Source organism: Centruroides vittatus, unplaced genomic scaffold (genome assembly GCF_030686945.1).
Source record: "Centruroides vittatus isolate TY-2023 unplaced genomic scaffold, ASM3068694v2 scaffold_1444, whole genome shotgun sequence".
Classification (NCBI taxonomy): domain Eukaryota; kingdom Metazoa; phylum Arthropoda; class Arachnida; order Scorpiones; family Buthidae; genus Centruroides; species Centruroides vittatus.
The window spans coordinates 244,976-267,051 of NW_027122679.1; the positions used below are offsets into that span (position 1 = coordinate 244,976).

A 22,076-nucleotide genomic window follows, 5' to 3' on the forward strand; every position below is an offset into this window, starting at 1 on the left:
TCAGCTGTTTGGCTGTGGGCGTGAGTATTCGTCCAGTCGAACAGCTGTCGACTGGACGAATTTCATGCGACACATTATGTTTGTTTCCTAGTCTAATTTTATATTGTACCCTCAGCCCCGAGAGTAAGTGCCAATAAATCTGAAAATCGTAAGAAGAAGAATGTAGACCCGTCTGTTAAGAATGCGGAAGAAGTTTCTACCATGGAAAGAATGAAGTTACGAAAGAATCATCCGAACCGTGTTTTTTTTATCGAATAAATTGGAGAAAAGAAATTAGAAATACGTCAACGGTGAGTGAAAGACTTCTTTTTCTTTAAATGTCGGTGTAATAAGTAGCTGCGCCGGTCGCCATCTTGTTTGTGAAGGCGACGTCCACAAACAAGATGGCGACCGGAAGTGCCGTCATAGGGGCTACCTAAGTGCACTTTTACCGAGATAAGATTAGTATACATTTCGGATTTTTTAAATATTAAGAAAATCGTCCTTATAGTAATGAAACGATTAAATGAATTTGGATTAGTTTTAAATTGCCATGTTTTAGGTGTTACCACAGACGAAACCTCTGATATGGTCAAGTTTCGACCGGAACATTTTTTTTATTACCGGTAAAAATTAGTAATTGAATAATGTTTTCGGTAATTTGTACACCCTAATATCAATGAAGGTTTTATTGTTGAATAAATGTAAGATTTAAATACTGTTTCGTTGGTGCACCGTGCAAACGTGTTTGTCAAATATTTACCAGTTTTCTATAGATTTCGTTTAGAAAGGATCCCATGGTTATGTTAAACTTGGGATTATTACAGACATTTATCTGATAAATTAATCGAGGCAAGTTTTACTTATAATCACTTTGGGAATTTTGTCGTAAATAAGAAAAAATACCACTCCTTTTTACCAGGATAAATCAAAAGGCAGTCTGCTGCTTATCGGAAAAAAGGAACGAATCGTTCCATTTCACCCCACGCGCACACTAACATTTGCATATACAGAAAACCCCCGACTTTTTTGCATTTCTCGAAGTTCAGAGTGTGAGGCCCCAGATCGAGTTCGAACATAAAAAGGTTTATAAAAATTCGTAATGAATAATTAACGCAAGGTGTCCAGTTTACGTGGGTCGAGTCGGCAACGCTGGACTTTTACACCATCGCTCACATACAATAGCGAGAAGGGAACTTGATCGGGAAATGAGGCAGATCGGGAAATCGAGAAGGGAACTTGATCGGGAAATGAAACAAAACAGGGTAATGGCGAAATTCGAAATAATGAAATTTTTTGTAGAATGTATTCCATTGACATTTTTGGGAGTCTCTCGTCACTCATTCTTTTCACGCCCAAACCAACTAAGTTGTTTCCTCTTTATTTCTTTCAAACCGGTCTCCTTCAATCCCATTAGGTCTTTGATTCTTTCATTAGTTATTCTTTCTCTTTTTGAGATCCCGCACGAATTTCTCAATGCTCTTCAACCGTTGTTACTTTTCTCTTCCCCAGTCAATTCTCCATACCTCCGCCCCGTATAACAGAATGCTTTTGTCAATTGCATTATATATTTTGACTGCTCTCTTACCTTGCGCTAATCTTGTATAAATTTCTAATGTATCTCTTCCATCTTGATGAATTTGTATTCCAAGATAATTGTAATGTTCACATCCCTCAATCTTTTCTCCTGCTTCAGTTTCACGTCTGTTTTAGCCCCTCCTATGCATAAATATTTTGTTTTACTCGTGTTTAAATATAAACCTCCTTTAAAATATTCCTCTCTTATTTTTATTGTCGTGTATTCCAGATTATCTTTATCTTCTGCCATTAGGTCTTTGATTCTTTCAATCCTATTAGGTCCCAATTTTCCATTCTTTTGGGATGTCTTCTCCATTAAGATACCTTTCGAACACTTTTGTTGTCATTCTAAATAATTTTTCTGTTCCTTTTTTTTTTAATCAGTTCTGCTGGTATTCTACCTGCTCTATTATTCTTCAGTTTCTTACACGCTTATTTAATATCAATATGACAATTATTCGCGTAACAATGCAAAAGCACGGAGAGGTACCAACTTTAAGCCGTATCGAGGCCAGATGTTTCGACAACCTCACTTGTACAGTACTTCTTATTCACTTTTCTAACTTCTCTTATATTGGATCTAGTCGTTCTGGAAAGGATCTTACATATTTCCATCAAATAAATGTTTCTCTTCTGACTAATTGGACAATAAGATTTAAAGTTTGACTTTTTTTTTGCATTGCCACAGCTTTTCATACTTACAATATTCTAAATGATCGTTGAACCTAACAATTATGTTTTAAGTAGTTAATTTTACAAAGCTTTTCACTCTCGTGAGTAAACTTGATATATTCATTAATCATATCGGCTTGTTCTAATATTTTTTCAGATGTTACTTTACTATTGTATATGATAATTATATCGTCTACATACCGTGCAAGGAATACTATTCCTCCCAATCTTGACAGGGTTTATCTATGTTTATCGTGACGATTTCTGCTAATTTTGGGCCTATAACCGAACCCATAGAAATTCCGTCCCTTTGACCGGTAATACTTTCCATTGAGTGTTAAAAAAATTACTATCTAATGCAACAAATAACGGTGACCGAGATGGGAACAACACGTCGTCACACACACACAACATGAAGTTTATTTATTCCTTAAGGTTACAATGAAGCCGGCATGACGTCTCTTTCCCGTCACGCAGTTTCTAAATAGAGGGTCGACCCGCTTTTTCTGCAAATGCCTGACTTTGGGACAGGAGAGACAAAACACGAGATATAACACGAGAGAAGTCAAACTTTTACTGACCAAATTCATATCATATTGATAACACTCGATTAATTTTGTAATGATACTTCCGACCGGTACATATTTAAGTTTGGGGATAACATCTCGATTTAATCACAGCTTGGAGTCGTCGTCGACGTCAAAGTCGATGGCAAATATTTGTCATATAATTCCCGTCTCTAACAAAATTTTCGTCTTTCGGGCGGATCAGTGTCGCCAAAAACCGAAATGGATGCTGGTGACTGTGACTTTAATCGTGCACTCCGAAGGCATTTACGGAATTTTATTTTATTGGGCTGCAATTTGAAAAAATTGTAGTCCTATAAATTCCCACTGTAGTTCGTCTATATGTCTGTTCTTACTTACTTCATCTCGAGAACGGAGTCGGAATATACAATTAATAACAACATAGTGCGATTTGGAAACTGGAGAATTTTACAGACCCACAATAAAACAAGACCCAAAAGTGGTATAATAATTAGAAATGAGAACATCGAACTTGCAATGATTCCGCAATTGTCTAACGAAAAATTTACTACTGCAGTAATATATCAAAAACCACAGATTTACATAATAAACGCTTATCTCTCCCCGGATGAGGACGATGACACCTGTGTCAGTGAACTAGAGGAAATTATAAGGAAAATTGACAACAATAATATAATAATAATGGAGGATATAAATGCTAAATCGCATATTTGGTTCAACCCCCGAGAGGACAGAAGAGGAAGAATGATCTGATATCATGGACGAACACAAGCTGATTTCTGTCAATATGACCACTATACCTACCTTTTACACTGCCTACGCTGAAGGCTGGGACGATATAGTTTTCACCACGGAGGAACTGGAGCATAAAATACTAAACTGCGAAACTCTCATGCGGCCCTCGGGAAGTGACCATCGCTATCTCCTAACTGAAATAAACAACTTTCATATTGGCACAAAGACCACTGGGAAAAAACCACGAAGAACAACAAACTGGGATCTTTTTAAAGAAATATTTGCCAGCAAGTGGAGACAATTTCAATTCCAACAGATAAACACAAGTATAGACATGGACAATTATGTGACACATATCACCGAAGCACTACAAACAGCTGAGATACAATCAACCAGAATCAAAATTATCAACACCAAGAAAACACCATGGTGGACCAACGACTTAGAGACACAGAAGAAACAAGTCCGAAGACTAAGGAGAAAAATGGTAAGAAACAGAAACGAGGACAGGCAGCAACAACTAAAGAACGAATATAGACAGGCATTAAAGAGATTTAAAAGACTAATAAACAAGACACGATCTAAGAGTTGGCAGGAGTTTTGTGAAAAGAGTCATACAAAAGACCCCTGGGACGTTCCCTTCCAAGTGGCTTTCCGGGGAAGGAAGAAAACGCATGTACCGGACATTACCAACGAGAATTTTGATCAAAACAACTTTGATATCACTCAGAATATAAAGACAATATTAGACTACCACTTCCCCAGCGACAACCCGGATACTGATACAGACATTCACAGGGAAATCAGAATCGATCACAATAGCTGTCAAACCCATACAAATGACATTCCCTTTTCTTTTAGGGAAGTCCAGAAGGCTATATACACACTAAAGAATAATAAATCACCAGGATTGGATGGAATTTCAGCAGAAGTGGTGAAGGCTGCATACTCAGAAGTCCCAATTGCCTTCGTCCTTCTTTATAACAATTGTCTCAAAATAGGCTACTTCCCTGACAATTGGAAGATAGCAAACGTTAAATTTATTCAAAACAAAAAACGCAAACAGCCCTGAGCAATTCAGACCCATCAGTTTATTACCAGTACTTGGGAAAATTTTGGATGGGCTAATAATAAACAGAATTAATTACCACCTCCAGAAAAATGACAAACTTAACGAACAGCAGTTTGGCTTTAGACAAGGACGGTCAACAATCCAAGCCGCCCTCCGGGTAAAAGACTTTATAACAAATGCGTGGAGAAGGAAGAACACGCCATGATAATTTCCGTTGATTTTAAAAAAGCATTCGACTACTTGTGGTGGCCGAGCGTATTTAAACGTCTTAACAAGACAGAATGCCCTGCAAACATGCAAGAAATACTTATGAATTATTTACATAACAGAAAAGCAGGCTACTTTTCTAATAACATTAACATTATAAAGCAGGTTACCAGAGGATGCCCACAGGGCTCGAGAAGTGGACCAGGCCTCTGGAACCTGGCATTCGACAGCCTGTTAGAAGAATACGACCAAACAGCAAGAGCAAAGATACAGGCTTTTGCGGATGATGTCGTTCTAATGATAGCGAACAAGAATTGCAACAGGCTAGCAGAGGAAGGAAACAGAGCCCTGGAGAAGATAAACAAGTGGAGTCAAACACATAAACTGGAAATAAATTATAAAAAATGTGAGCTCATGGTGTGTTCAAAAAAATTAGGAAGAGGACAACTTAAAAAACAAATTGGCATATATATCAACGGAAACAGAATCAAAAATGTGAACGAGATGAGATACCTGGGCATCATTTTCGACAGGGCGCTCAGCTGGAAAGAACACATAAATAAAATCCACCAAAGAATGCTTGAGAAAAGCAACACACTCATGCAAATTTCTAGAAATGTCTGGGGCTTGAACCACCGGTCAGGAAGATTGATATACAGAGCGGCGATCGAGCCTGCAATCCTGTATGGAGTACAGGTGTGGGGCGAATCGGCAAACAAAGTTGAAACGAAAAGAAAACTACGATCAATACAAAGGAAATTCATGATAAACATTTGTAAGGCCTACAGAACGGCCCCAACGGATGCATTGTTGGTTCTAGCAAATATCTTACCAATAGACCTCAGGATCAAACAACTCGTATGGGAATGGTCCCTAATAAAGGAAGACGTTAACAGCTTAAACAGCAAAGAAATAGAAGACAAAATCAAGAAGGGAAAATTGCCATCGGACATTGGTGAACTCATTCAAAAAATAAAGGAAAATCAACTGGAAAAAGCAACGAAAAACATGGACACAATTAGACATCCAGCGGAAGAGATCAGTTATAAAGCAGACATAGAACAAACACATAACAACCAGGAAGAACAATGGAAAATTTTTACGGATGGATCAAAGAACGCAGAAGGCTCCGGAGCCGGAGTAGTTATATATGACCCAAAAAATTTTAAAACATATCAGGCGAGTTTAAAAATGGCTAAACATTGCACAATAACTCAAGCGGAGCTCTGGGCAGTCTTCAAGGCTTTGCAACACGTAGACAATAAACTCCAGAGTTTTAAGGGACCAATAAAGGTTTACACAGATAGCAGAGTCGTAATCCACACACTGAGGAATCAAAACGGAAGGACACAACTGGCCAACGAACTTATTGAACTGGCCCAGAAATTAGGCAAAATTAAAATAATAAAATTCCAGTGGATCCCTGGACACAAGGGAAACGAGGGAACGAGATGGCGGATAAGTTGGCAAAGAGAGCCGCATTAAAAAATCTCCCAACAACATATAAAAGAATACCGCTCAATATTATCAAGAACAAAATCAAAGAAATAGTCGAACAACAATGGCAGGAAGAGTGGGAACACTCCACAACTGGAAGAACCCTATACAGATTCATACCAACAACCAACAATAAACAAACATACAGACATCTGAGACCCAACTATGAGGTCACACAGTGTCTGCTAGGACATGGAAATTTCAACGCATATCTTTTCCGCTTCGGCAAAAAAAAACAACGATAAGTGCGACACCGATACCGACAAAATAGATGATGTCTCCCACTATCTCTACGAATGTAGCAAATATGAACACCAACGAGAGAAATTCCAAGGACAGTGTGTTATAGCTGGATCTAATTGGCCACCAAAAGAGAGTGAATTGACTCAAAACAGAACCCTATATAGGCATCTTTGCAATTTCATTAAAACAACCAGAAAGCTATCGTCACCAAAGGAAAGAAGAAGCGAAAACCATCGAAAAGATAACCCAATGAACAGTAGACTGACACTGACATCTCAAGAAGAGACTGGCAGACATTCGGAATAGCATCTGGATCAATACAACAGAATTGATATTGTGTAAATAATGTAAATACTATCAAATGTTAAGCTTAAATTGTTTAAATGTTTACCTTGATAATCGCGTTGTTGGCAAAGTAGCCACAATTGTAAATTTTATGATTTTTGTATTCTAATTTTGCTATTTTGTTTTTTTAAATATCGCCGGGTTTAGGCGACTCATGTGATCCCCTCTGACTTCACCTTCTATCCTTCCCTTTACTCTCCGACTTTTATTCTTCGCTCCTTTCATTTCTTTAGGGCTAAGTCTGTCAGCAAGACAGACAGCTCTCTTAAACTTTACTCTAAATAAAAGTCGGAAAGACCACCGACACCACTCTATTGCTAACAGGAAAAGTATGACGTACAGAGGCCGGCGGTCCGGTGATTTTCCGGTTTTCTTCTAAATAGGGCCCTCTTTTCCGTAAAAGTTTCCTAGGAAGCATTCATGCCCTCTGGCAGTCGTCCCAGGCGTGCCTTGGCATTCCCATCGATCCAACCCTTAACGTATTTCACGATAAGATTGTGAGAACCGAGGGGATATCTGGTTGACGTCTGCTGGAGTATGGCGGTTGATGTCCGACGGAGTCTTCTGTTGATGGCAGCCCGGAAGACTGTGTTCAACCCCTTTTTTATACCCGATTCGAGAGGTGAGAACTGTCATACTGTTAATGATTTATACGCACACCTGTTAGCTGTGCCGGAGCTAAATCCAGCTGGTACGGAACGTTGCCAATGTATTGTTTTGGTCGAATTGTTTACGTTGGCGTCTCGAAGATGAAATTTTATGACATAAATGTCTATAGATTTGACAGCTTTCTCCCATTAATTATTGTATAGTTTGACAATATCTTCTCAGATTTGACGACGGTTCCTAGATTGTTTATATTAAATATCGTATTAGTCGACGGGCGAGACAATTTATTATTATGTTGTTTTGGTTATCGTGCAGGTGTCCGCAGACGAGTGCCACGTGCAACCAAAGAGGGGATGAGAAAGGTCGTCTATTCTTGTCTTGTTGACTCTATCGTCTATCGAGTAACCGTTAAACAAATGATTGGTTTTTCTCTTATTGATATACTGTACACTTTAACAATTATTTCGAGGAGATCGTCTCGGTCGTTAACCGTAGAAGGCACCCTTCTCCCTCTTACATAAAATTACGGGGTTTATAAGAACAGCGATATTGCTCTAAAGCAAAAGTAAGGGAGAGGGGTTAGATTCGGATTGGAATATTATTTTAATTGATTAAACGATTTAATTCATTTACTAGCCCTCCCCTCTTCAGATTTTCACAAGATCGTAAGCAAAAAAATTAACTTTTTGGAACTGGTAAAATGGCTTTCCTTTTCGCCTGCCCGCCGAATAAATCTATAAATACAGCCGCCATTATGTTTAGACCCGAATCCTCGAATTATTTTGTGTTGGCGCCAAATTCCTCTTAAAATAAAAGTTCTTACGATTCTTAATAGCGAAATTGCGGCCGACTTTTTTCAATGCGTACGTTCAGCGCCGCCTTTCTGTAAGCCTAGAAGTTTGACAATGGCGTTTGGAACGTCAGTGGAATCATGCTCGACGTTCCAAACGCCATTGTAAAACTTTTAGCTTACCGGAAAGGCGGCCGCTGATCGTCCGTCGTTCGTTTCCTCGTTGAAAATGTCGGCCGCAACCTCGCAAATAAACGAAAACTCTCGAGTGTATTCCTTTTCTTTTAAATAAAGAAATCATTTATAAATTATAAGAAGATTTTAATGATTTAAAAACTCTAAAAATTTTTGTCCAAATTTACCAAACTGTTTCAGTTATTCGTTTTAAAATATATTTTTTTTCCCAAATCTGCCCTCTAGTGATAATTTTGCCGGATTTCTTATGAAACGATGTTCTTCACGGTGCATCGTAGACAGACCGAAGATTTCTTCCCCTCTTCTTCCCCACACGCTGGAACAGTTCGTTGGCCGAAATGATTTCGTGGCAATTTTCTGGTGCACCGTGGATTTTCTGAGTTTTCTGGAGACTTCTCGGATCGTTCCCCGTTCCGACGAATTCTCGATAAAAGTCTCGCTTGCCACAAAATTAACACGTGATGTAATGAGTGGCCATAATCTGTTTCACTTCCTTTACTCCATCCCTTCTCTGTCTGCTTTTTCGTATTCGAGAACGACGCGACGAAAATTTTCCTCCAAATTCTCCAACAATTAGCCAATTATTATTATTCTACAATAAAGATTGTTTCTATTGTTTATTCGTTCAATTATTTCGTATCCCAATCATTTTATAATTTAATTTAAATGTTGTACTTTTAAATTTACATCCTTCGTATACCACAAGCAATGCATTATCGAGTCGAAGTTGTCCTACTAAATTCTGTTTAGCCTAATAACGTTAACAAAACACCGTTCTGAACATGTAATTGATACAAATAGATTGCACATTGAACAAATGCAAACGGTTTTTATTCACAACATGTTTCCATTTTGTTTCTTGTTCTTTATGCTCCATTTTTTCACCTAGTGGTAAAAATTCGAACTAAATATATATTTTTTGTATTTTCTATTTCTCCATAGTCTATATAACATATATACCAAGTTTCATCAAAATACGTTCACGAGAACGGGCTCTAAACAGGTCTGAATAGGGCAACTTTATCAGGTGATACTACAGGGTGGTTATAATTGATGTGTGGGTTGGTTAAGAAAAGTAGTATTTGTATTATGTAAACAAATCAATGGAGAAAAATTAGGCACTCATAGCGAACCCCCTATAAAATTTAGGCTATTTTTACCAACAGAAAATAAAATCTTTACATTTTATTCGTAAAGGAATATTCAACGTATTTCACTTGTTCAAAAAAACCAAAGGCTAAATGGGCATACTCTGCCCCAAGTCCCATACCAATGTTAATGTGTTTGTGTGTTTTTGAAAAAAATGATGTAAAAAATGAGGAAAAATGTATTTTTCCAGAAATAGAGAAACACAATGGTAGCATTTAATAGGTACAATTGAACACAAGCTTCAGATACGTAACTCAACTACTGTTAGTCAGGGCCATTAGTGGGGTACAGCCCCACACCTGGGTGGCTGCATACCATTTATTATATGTAAAATTTTGACGAATAAAGAATAATAATCAAACCCTTTTTTGATGATTGACTTGTTTTTGTGTAAAATGTTAATCAAATTACTTTGATTTGTAATCTTTGTAACAATACTCTTGTACAAGAATAACCATTGAATCTTTAATGAAGAAATTCATAAGGATTCAATGAATTTCTTCAAAATCTAATACAGTAGAGCGTCGTTTATCCGAAAGCTTTCCAGTCGGACTGTGTAGTGCTGAATCGAACGTTTTTGATACTAGATTAACTTCTAAAGTATAATTTTTTTGTTTTTATATTTTTCAATATATTTATTTTGTTTGTACAAAATAAATAAATACTTTTTAACGATACGATAGCCTCGATTATTATCATAAAAATTTTCGTTAGACTTAAAATCGACGAAAATTCAACACGAAGCGACACGCCAACGGAGAAAAATTTCAACATGCGATAGGTTAATATGTTTTTTCGTACATAATCGGTTATCCGAACAACTCGAGTCCCCAATTGATTCGGATAAAGACGCTCTACTGTACGTCCGTAGTACTTATCCTGGACACTAAATATTTTAATTTTCATCCAATAGGTTCATTAGTGATAGCGATATAAGGGTTAAAAACAGAAAAAATATTAGTAAGCGTGTTTACAAAGTTAAACTATTGATATTTTTCGTTGCTTTATATAAACTCCATTTGTACCGATATATATAGATGTACTTTCTTAATTCTAATAAGCTCCCTGCTGTAACCGAGTGCATAAAAGCACCGAACTCTGGTAGTTATCGTGGGTTTGAGGCATTGCCAACAGGAGTTTTCTGAGTTTTCTACACATTGACCGTATTTAGGGATTACCAAACTTCCCATAAGTTTTCCTGGGATGCATCCCTTTGTGGCAGATTGCCCATGTGTTGCGTTGCGTTGCCGTAACCAAATAAACCAAATTAATTCTAATGAGCGATTATTTATTGTCACAGCGTAATGATGCCGGGCTGCAATTTTTTGTCACTATATTCTCAACTGTTTTAGCGGTTGCCCCTGTACATCATACTTTTCCTGTTAGATAGATAGCAATAGAATTGTGCTGGTTAACTCTTTTCGAGGAAAATTTTTGAATGAAGTAACGTGACTTTTGGTTTGCATCGGAAGTTCTTTAGTTAATCGGGGCCTCCTGCACCTAAGATTTCCATATCTGGTCTTGACTCATCTATCTAACTCTGTTCTCAAGATTAAGGAAGGACAGTCAGAAAAGTGGAATTTATAGGCTACAGTTTTTTAAAATTGCAGCCCAATAATTTTTCTATAAATGCAATATTTACCAGAACATACTTCTCGCATAATTTATACAATCTGTTGCCAAAATTTAAACACTATTATCACATAAAAGCAATTATTCTCACATTTTTACAAGATTTTTTTTTTATTTAAACATTACACGAAGTCTTTTGGACGTTGAGGTTAGCAACTTCGATCACTTGCATCACAACCTCTCTAACACGGATCACTTTTCAAATATTAATATAGTAGACCAGTATTAATTATAGTAGTTGATCATCCTCTCTTCCAGGAAGGAGGTCAATGACTACTTTTGCACGAATTACTTCAACCCCCTTCCTCAACAGTCCCGAATTTCTATCGGACCAGCGGTATGGTGGCATTGGAATTGGAAAATCCAAAATAAGAGGTTACTGGCGTGCAGAAAATATGATTTAAGTGGTTTTCCAGGGTGCCGAGGGTAAATATTTGGTCCTGTTTTTTTTGCGAAATTTGATTTGTTGTCAGATAACTGTTTGATGTTCAGCAGCGAATGGTAGTTTCTTAGAATTAACATTAGGAAAAAATATATCTTAAATTTTTTAAGATATATTTTCAATTGGTGTCTACTTGACCAATGAGATTTGTGGCATTTCGTACTGTCCGACTATCGCAATAAACGTGACAATGGTAGGCTAAAACAACCAAACTCTTTATATGGTTTTCGTTTTAATGTTTATTATATTATAGTGTTTGATTTATTATTATTACAAAGATTATCTTATGTAAGGATTCTTTATTCGTCTACTGTACACAATTTTAAAAATGTGTTAGATTGGTCACTTGGTGCAATAGACCTTTGTAAATATACTATATTTACAAAGGTTTATATTTACTATGAAATACTTTTATAATATATATCGATTGATTATAGTAAGTGTACAGTACAATGTGCGTGCCGCTAAAACTCAAAAATGAGTCCCGGTACGATCAAGGGAGTTTTATGGTGTGGTAGCCCTCTATCCCCCATCCATGAAGAAGGTTCCCGTTTTTACCTGGAGGGCGTGCTGTTGAAGATATAAAGGCTGGAAGTTTCGCCCTCTAGAAATTTCTAGAACAAGCCAGAACATTCGACAGTATTAGAGAGCATTCCAGAATGTTCCGGGATGTTCAGTCCAGAACATCCCGGATCATTGTGGAACATTCCAGAACACACTCGAATACTCTCGAATGTTCTGGACCCAGCGCAGAGCCCAAACGGTTAGGAGTTGAAAGTTGGTACATAGGGTACGTCACGAGAACGTTTAGAAGGGGTTTTTCGAAATTCCCCCACGGGGGAGAGGGAGAGGATTATAGCTTATCCTAAAGAACTCAGCTTCTACCGTACTATTTTAGATGCGGTTTTTGTGTGAAATTGAACATATTTTTAGACCCATCTAAAAATTCTCTAATTAGTCTGGAAACAGGAGGACCTAATTCTTGCATTCTGTGAAAACGGGTAAGATTGGCCGTAATGTAATAATTTTAATCTTCGCTATCGTTACTTTTTGCCCGAGCAACGCCGGGCTTATCTGCCAGTACAATATAATAGAAGCACTAGAAGTACGAAATAATCTAATAATGTTTGCTGGTTTTATTTTTTGCCCAAGCAACGCCAGGCTCATCTGCTAGTATGTAAAAAACTATAAAATTGCAAATTAAATGTTTAAATTGGATTTTTAAAATTTGTTAATTAAGAGTGGAAATTTATAAACACTGTGTTAGTTTATTGTAATTTCATTATATGAGAAGTTAATAATAACAATTAACTATCGACTGTGACACGATCACAATGCCGGGCTGCAATTTCTAATCATATATTTTAAATGAAATAAATTAAAAATATGCTCTCCACTTCAAATTAGTAGTGTCTTGCCCCTGTACATCATACTTTTCCTTTAACAATAGTCATGCCAGTCATCCATCGAACACCTTTCTGGGAAAATTTTTGAATTGAAATAATGTGACTTCCATTGCAAATCGGATGTTCATGTGTGTGTCTATCTTTCTTTAATCTCGAGAAAATAAGCTTTAACTATATACAAACTTCAGGTTTGGAATGGAAGCCACATTACTTCAATTCAAACTTTTTCTCGAATGGAGTTAGATAGCAACGGGAGGATGCATCCCACAAAGACTTTTATGGAAAGTCAGAGACCCTATTTAGTTGAAGAAAACCCGGAAAACTGCACGTGGCCAGCCCTGTGACCATGCCCAAACCCACAACTAACTAAGCTATGTGCTACCTGTTACAATAATTAAGTGAATATATTGTATATATTTTAAAACTATATCCTTTTTTATAAGAATTAGATTTAGTTTATTTTGTTAAACTTTTTGCCAATAGATGGTGCTACATTTAAATCAGCAACTGCAATGTAGATATTATTGGATTTCTGTAAACCAATTTCTATTTTGGGGTAAGATTCCTGTACTGTACATTATTTAAGTTAGAAGTATTTGAACATATCTTGCCGTTTCATAGCAGTTGGTCAAACAGCCCAGGAGTGTAGAGCGAACAAACATCTATATATATATATATAAGGATGATGATCTATATATATATCTATATATATAAGGATGAATTTCTACAACTGATGGTTTGCATCAAACATCAGTTGTAGAAATTCAGGTCACCTCTCCTCACGGAAATGATTAATCTTAAAAAGTCTGTACATTAGTACACTACATAAACATTATTAATGGATTATAAAGTAAATCAATTGGAATAATCAATTTATATTCAATAACAATGTAATTCCCTCGAAAAGAATTTAAAATGCTGAGAAGGACAATATACATAATGTTTTTATTCTCTTGCATGCCATCGTTGATCAGTTGCAGACAGCAAAAGTTAGCATGAAACATGCTACTAAATATGACGCGATAACACCACACACGTTCCAAAACAGCACTATCATAGAGGGCGTTCGGCAGAAAAATATCCAACAGTTCCAGAATTGTAGAGCCTGTCGTGTCGTGGCTATAGGAGGGCGGCGGGTACATCTCTGCTGAGAGGGCGTCTTTGTAGCATTGAAGCACGAGGTGTGCTTACCTTCAATGTAAAAGCTTGTGAAACCATTTTAGTTAAGAATAAAGTTGTTATATCGTTCAAGCACTGGATTAATTGTGAGTACACATATCTTAGCATGCGACAATAACGTGACAAAGAGGTTATGGGCCCAGGAAGAAAATTCCAGCGTTGATGCAACTGGATTGAACGACCAGCCACGGTAAGCCTAAATTTGCTATCTTAGAAACCGAACCTTTATAACGAATAGAATGGCCGAAATAGGACATGGTCAGTTACCGAAGTTTACGGGTAACAATTTCACAAGCTGGAAGTACCGTATAATGGCCATCCTAGAAAGTAGAGATCTGGGAAATCTGTTAATAGACGACCCACCTACGGATCCCGCCGAAGAGGCGAAATGGAAAAAAACGGACTCACAGGCCAGAGGCATTTTAACATGCGCGATGGATGACACACAAGTGGCCCTTATCTTAACGTGTAAAACGGCAAAACAAATTTGGACCCACTTAAGAGAAAGATATGAAGGGGACCTAAGGAAACAAGCGATAGAGGCCAGAAACAATGTGGCGAGATTAGTAATGAATCGTGACGAGACATGGAGAGATTATCTATTAAGAGGAGAAAAACTTCTAGAGAGTGCTAGGATAATGGGAGCTCAAATAGAAGACGACGAATTCATCACCGCACTATTGAAAGGTTTACCGCAAAAGTACAACCTAATAGCCATGCAATTCGACAACCTAAAAGAACCAAAGATCCCTGACGTGAGAAAAACCTTTGAAAGGTATGAAGAAAGAAATGGGCCCGAACAGAGGGAAAACCTCGCAGCCTACAGAGCATATCACCCACCGAATTACAAAACCCCAAAAGACAATGCACAAAGAAAATCTCGAACAAGGAAATGCTATGCTACATCTGCCGTAAACCAAATCACAAGGCAATTGAATGTTGGTTGAACCCGATTAACAAAGCAAGGAATAGAGACAAACGAGATAACTACTTCGATCTCGATAACCGAAAGATCAAATTTCAAAACTTCTAAAATAGCTTGGGAAAACTCAGCTAGAGAGGACGATAACCGACAGAGAAAGGGAAAATCAGCTAACGAGGATAACAACCGACAGAGATTAATGACTTTAAACACAAACGGTGAGCCAGATACATGCTGGATCATAGACAGTGGGGCGACCAGTCACATGACCCCAAATCGCCAATGGTTAGAGAACATGAGTGAAGACAGAAAAACAATCACCATGGCCGATAATAATGTCATACACTCAGAAGGCATAGGAGTCGCAGAAATAAGAGACGAAAACTCTAATAGATTACTTCTTGAAGACGTACTATACACCCCAGATCTGAGCAACAATTTAATTTCTGTAAACAAACTGGCAAAGGAGGGAATCAAGATAATCTTCGACGCCGAGAATTGTAAAATACTTGACGAAAGAGGAAATGTCATCATGTTGGGCAAGAAGTGGAAAGACCTATACACTGTTAGACTCAGGACCCCCAGCCACGAATACAGTATGAAATCCCATCATAATGACTGGGATACCTGGCATAAGCGACTCTGCCATATCAATGGAAATTACATGAACGTTTTAGCCAAGAACGAGATGTTACACAAATTCCCACTCGTACCACAATCCAACACACCTGTATGCGATACCTGCTTTCGAGCAAAGTTCACAAGGAAGCCCTTTAAGCCGGTGATCACAAAACAATCAAAAAATCCTCTCGATCCCCTACATCTTGACTTAGTCGGACCCTTCAGAGATGAATCAATGGGAGGAGCAAAGTACGTACTCACCATTGTGGACGATTACTCAAGAAATCTTTTCACCAAATTCTTAAGAGCCAAATCCGAAACGACGGAAGAAATCATAGACTTCATAAAAAACGTCAAAAACGCAACTTCGAGAAAGGTCAAACAAATCAGATCTGATAACGGGGAGAATTCCTTAACGAAAACCTAAGGACATTTTTAAAGGATAAAGGTATTAACCATCAACTGACTAATTACTATTCCTCCTGCTCAAAACGGCGTGGCAGAAAAGGCCAACAGAACTCTTATCGAGGGTACCACAGCGCTACTAATAGAAGCGGAACTGCCAAAAAACTTCTGGGCTGAGGCAATGAATTGCTTCACTTATGTACGCAACCGGACACCCACCCAGAACGACATGAAGAAGACCCCCGAGGAATTGTTCTCTGGAAGAAAACCCACTGTAGGACACTTGAAAGTATTCGGCTGTAAAGCATATTATTGGATTCCCAAGATGAAGAGAAGTAAACTTGACTCAAAGGCGGAACTAGGAATCTTTGTGGGATACTCATCCTGTAGGAAAGCGTACCGAATATTCGACCCTACCACTACGACCGTAATCGAGTCACGTGGTGTAAAATTTCTAGAAAACCAAAGGGGCAAAGACCTCCAAAAACAAGCGAATCCAACGCAGGACTATACCCTAGTCGATATAGAGACAGTGCACTGATTCAACTTCTACAGCTCAGGACAGAGGATACAGAAGTCGCAAATCCTGATAACGAAATCGAGACAGATTACGACCAAAATGAACCTATATGAGGAAACCCACTCTCCAATTGAAGGGAAAAGACCTAGACCACCTCTAAATTTCTACTATGAACCACCTCTAAGTGACTCCGATGTCGAAGAAGACATACCAGAGGACACAAACGATCCAACATATCGACCCAACAACAGAGTCCTATTATCAGAAAGCAAACTCATAATCCCGAACAGTTACGAGGAAGCAATGAACCTACCGAGCAAGGACAAATGGATTGAAGCCATGCAAAAGGAGATGCAATCATTAAAGGCTCACAATGTATGGGAAACTGTAACCCTACCAGAGGAAATAAAACCCTTAAAATGCAAATGGGTATACAACATCAAGCTCGACCCCTTGACCTCATGCAAAAAATACAAGGCCAGACTAGTAGCCACGGGATGCTCCCAAAAGTACGGAATTGACTTCCACGAGACGTTCTCACCCGTTATGAAAGCGGATAGCCTTAGAGGACTTTTGATATACGCTGCTATGCACAACTATGACGTCAACCACCTAGACATAGAAACGGCATATCTGTACGGAAGGTTAGACGAAACAATATATATGGAACAACCCAAGGGATACGTAGAAAATACGAAAATCCAAAGGCAAGTATGCAAATTGAATCAAGCCATATATGGATTAAAGCAGAGTGGCCGAATCTGGTATCAAACACTCAACAAATACCTAATAGAGATCGGCGCAAAGAACTTTCAAACTGACAAGTGTGTGTACACCTATAAACTAGACACTAGAAAAGTAATCCTGGGAATCCATGTAGATGATATAATAACTATATCTACTGACAGGAAGATCTTACAGAAACTACTAGAAAAACTACGAAGAAAATTCAAGGTCAAAGAAAGTCCAGACACGAAGAATATTCTAGGCATGGAAATAATAAAAGGAAAAGGAGAGGTGGTAATCAAACAACAAAATTACGTAAAGTGCATACTAGAGAAATACTCAATGCAAGACTGCAAGCCAAGAAGTACCCCACTTGATCCAGACGTTAAACTGGAAAAATATAACGACTCAAAACCGTGCGATCAGAAGTTATACCAAGAAATGCTAGGCTCGTTGATGTTCCTGGCAACGCGCACGAGACCAGATATAGCATGTGCAGTAACCCTGCTCTCAAAATATACCAGAGATCCAAGAAATATTCACCTGACTGCATTAAAGGGCGTACTCAGATATCTGAACGGAACACAAGCGACGGGACTGCGCTTCACACCAGACAGACTAGATGTCAAGGGCCTCTCTGACGCCAGCTGGAGAACCCCCCCAAGAAAAGAGTATAACGGGATACGTATACTCGATAGGAAAGAACATATTAAGTTGGACTTCGAAGCAGCAACCCGTTACCCCTTTTTCGACTTGCGACACTGAACTATATGCCCTAGGAAGCTGCGCCAAAAAGGGATTTGGATAAAATTCTTTCTAGAAGAACTGTTAGCAATTGGATTATTCCCAATTTTCCAATGTGACAACCAATCTGCGATCTCCATAGCAAAGTCAGGCTACACGAGTAACAACTCAAACCATTTAATTAGACTGGCATCATATCTAAGTCAACAGATAGGAGGAACATTTCAACTTAAACATATAAAGACCGAAGAAAACGTAGCCGACGCCTTCACAAAACCGTTAAACCGACCAAAGTTAAATGTGTTCGTCAAAGAATTTTTTGTATATGTGAACGCCGCACCCAATCCATAGCCAAATTAGGCAGGGAATTTGTCGTGGCTATAATTTGGCTATAGGAGGGCGTCTTTGTAGCATTGAAGCACGAGGTGTGCTTACCTTCAATGAAAAAGCTTGTGAAAGCATTTAGTTAAGAATAAAGTTGTTATATCGTTCAAGCACTGGATTAATTGTGAGTACACATATCTTAGCATGCGACAATAACTCAACATGTCGAATGTAGCCATTAAGGTGCCTCCAGGAACATAATTCCCCGGCACAAGTCACCATCGTGTTGTATTCAGAGGCGTAGCTAGGGGGTGGTGGGGGCGGCCCGCCCCGGGTGTCACCCGGTAGGCCTGTACCTAAAAAAAAGGTCAACGGCTCGCCTCACATGAGTTTCTTTGCTATGAGGAGACGCCACGAGAGCTCGCACCTGCTGAAAATCTTACTATGATTTATTCTATAAATCTAAACTCATACATCGTGACATCGCATATCCATTATGTCGTGCAAGTTGCTCGAGTGCGAAGATATTACAATTCAACAGTGTTTTATAAGAGAGTTAAAAAGGGTGACACCACGATATCCGCACCGGGTGTCACCCATGCTCTGGGCTACGCTACTGGTTGTATTTTAATAGTTTTAAAACCAATGTCACTCAAGAATCTGGAAATTCACAAAATGTAATTTAGTTTTGTTTTTAATGACACATGCTAACAATTCTTTACTTTTTTTTTCTATATTAAGAAAAAATGCCATGGCAGGGTTTTAACTTCAAACAGATTTATCATCGGATCCCAGAGCCGCAATTGATACATTTCCAGCATTATTCATAATTTAGTTCTAGATTCTAAAAAGTAAATTAATAGTTATTATAGTAATAAACAAATTTAGCAAATGAAATTAGACTTAACGACATAAACTAAATCATTTTCCAAAGTAACTACCATATTTTCATAATGGATTAGTCTTTTTAGACCATGTGCAGTAAGACTCGTTCCTCTGTGATTGGACGGTAAGGGTTAAAAAAGGCAACAACTTGCATTGGAACTTTTAAACTGAATTGAAGATTAAAATTATAAACAACAGAAAAGCTTTTTAATATTTATTAAAAACTTTATGAAATATTACTTTTTTAAATACACTTCTTCAGTCAACAAGAGAAGAAATTTGTGTTGGTGAAAATCGTAAAGAATTTTAGCAAATTTCTTCAAAACTTCTCTGCTATTTACAAAACTGAATTCGGCGTTGTTGACGATATTTAAGGCCTCGTCTATTTGTTCCCTCAACCCGCCATAGCTTTTGTTCTTTGAAAGACAGTTCAGTTGTTTGACACTTTCTTGTGCCAAAAGACTAGGTGCACACTTTTCTTCGGCAGCCGTACATGGACCGGAGCTGTACACGACGTGTCCCGAAGCGTACGACTCCACTCTGATGTTTCCTTCTTCCGGAACTTGCACCGCAATGAAAGCTGCCATCACTCTGCACATAAACTTGAACCTGCAGGCGAGAGACAATAGTAAAAATTTAATTTGTTTACAAAGGAATAGTAAAGGTGATTTGAAATTCCTACGGCTTATTTATAAACTTATTCAATTCACCATTACCTATTGTAATGATTGTAAGTGTGAATTCATGTAAAACATCTCACTACCATCTTTCCTATTTTTATGTGTATCTTTTGTCATGGCAGGAATTCAAATGTGGCAATGGGTATAGTAGATGCTGTGTCTTCTCTGCCGGCGATCGACCGAGAAGATGCCACGTTGTACAATTATTGTCGCTTTTTGGAGGGCACTGTAGCAACAATTTTTCTATACTATTATGAATTTATTAGGTGTTTGAATCTTTCCTAAAAACAGCCCCTTTTTAGTGATGATCTGGTCCCTCGGCAATTGTAATTGTATATGACCCAGATCTGAAAGGCACTCAAAATCGATTTGTAAACTTTATAACCATTTAGGGTAAATCAGATATAAAAGTGAATATAAACCTTTAGGGCTTTTATTTATTACCAACACCCATATAGAATGTGATAGACGATACAATACTGAATTCTGCCACTAATTTAATCTTTCTACTTTTAAATGTCACAGGCTCTGATATTCTCTTTTGAACTTTCTTTTTGCTTTATTGTCAGTCAAAAAGATGTTTTCATGGATAATTTTGCAGTTCATATATCATTCATAAAATCATATTAAAGTTTCTTATCTTTTAAATATCTATGTCAATAACAGTAGTAATATAGCTTACTGAGTACTAAATGCTGGAGGGCTTTTAAAAACCTTGCTGAGAATGGAACCTTCTTTTCCAAATTCAATTAACTTTTTGCTGAATTTCTCAAGAGCAATCTTTGCAACCTACATAGAAAAAAATGAACAATCAACACCAATAATAAGCAATCAAGTGTTAAACTTAAGAAAACTTACCAATTGTTTCCCGTGAGCTAATTGTCTGAGGCACATTGCCAATATTATGTCCCAAAGAAGAATCAATTTGGCTTCATAGTCATTGCTATGAATAATAAAAACAGAATTTATAATTTTGCAAAAAAAAAAAAAAATGAAAACTTTATACTTTGCAATTTTATATACCAGTCTACTTTAATTCTTAGTAGTGAAGTGCTACTTTTAGAACATTTATAAAAACGCATTTAAATTTGAGTGTTTTAATGGATGGGATGACTAACGGGGGTTCGTTGTGGGGCAAAGTAAATGACATAAAAATTAGAAGTAATTTTCTACGCCTCCTGTTAATAAAAAAAATCATAGAAATGAAACAAAAATAGGACTTTTTCCCACATTAGAATTATTCTATGTATACAGCTTGCCAGTTGTGTAAAAAAATCTTTCATTTTTTAACAAAACCAAAATGGGAAGGTGGAATGTCTGTTGTTTGGGTATAAAATAACTCTGCTTTTGTGAATACAGTGGAACCTCGGTATACGACCTTAATCCGTTCCTGACGTTTGGACTTATACTGAATAGGACGTATACCAAACCAACCTTTCCCATAAGAAGTAATGTAAAAATGATTAATCCGTTCTCATGTAAAAAAAAACCCCTCTTGTTTATGATATATTAATAGGGTTGTAAAATAATTTAAACACTGAGCACATTAAAAATCTATAATAAAATTTATTTTTTTATTAAAGTTATTACAGTATATTGTATTATATTATTTAAATCATTAAATCAAAATCAAATCAAACTCTCCTTACAACTAATAATCTGTTTAGAAATTGATTAAACCCCTTTTGCAACGTTAGCAGATTTAATAATGTCTATTTTTCACGAGTGTCCGTATCAGAATACGGTATGAAACAGTTAAATCTCGAACACCCGTGTTACCTTCATATTTGTCAACAATCTCTTTTTTCTGTTCCATTGTGATTCTAGTCATTTTTTTTAGTTTTCTGTTGCTTTTCATTTGCCTTTTTTGCAATTCATGATTAACAAAAATAATAAAATTTTACTTACAAATTAAAATCAGAAGAAATTTTAACAAGGTCATAAACTGTGGGACCACGAATGTCTAGTCTG

General features: G+C 37.4%; 2 protein-coding genes across 3 annotated transcripts in view; both read right to left on the reverse strand.

Moving 5' to 3' along the window:
• Nucleotides 1-22,076, reverse strand: part of LOC136987026 (patched domain-containing protein 3-like) — a 223,403-nt gene that overhangs the window by 195,109 nt on the left and 6,218 nt on the right. The gene's annotated exons all lie outside the window — the stretch shown is intronic.
• Epg5 (ectopic P-granules autophagy protein 5) overlaps nucleotides 19,627-22,076 on the reverse strand; it is a 123,087-nt gene continuing 120,637 nt past the window's right edge. The window contains exons 43-45 of the mRNA XM_067284658.1: nucleotides 20,964-21,048; nucleotides 20,788-20,894; nucleotides 19,627-20,034 (exon numbers count right to left, since the gene is read on the reverse strand). Coding sequence (XP_067140759.1) covers nucleotides 19,662-20,034; nucleotides 20,788-20,894; nucleotides 20,964-21,048 — 565 coding nt within the window. The 3' untranslated portion in view covers nucleotides 19,627-19,661. The remainder of the gene's footprint in view (nucleotides 20,035-20,787; nucleotides 20,895-20,963; nucleotides 21,049-22,076) is intronic.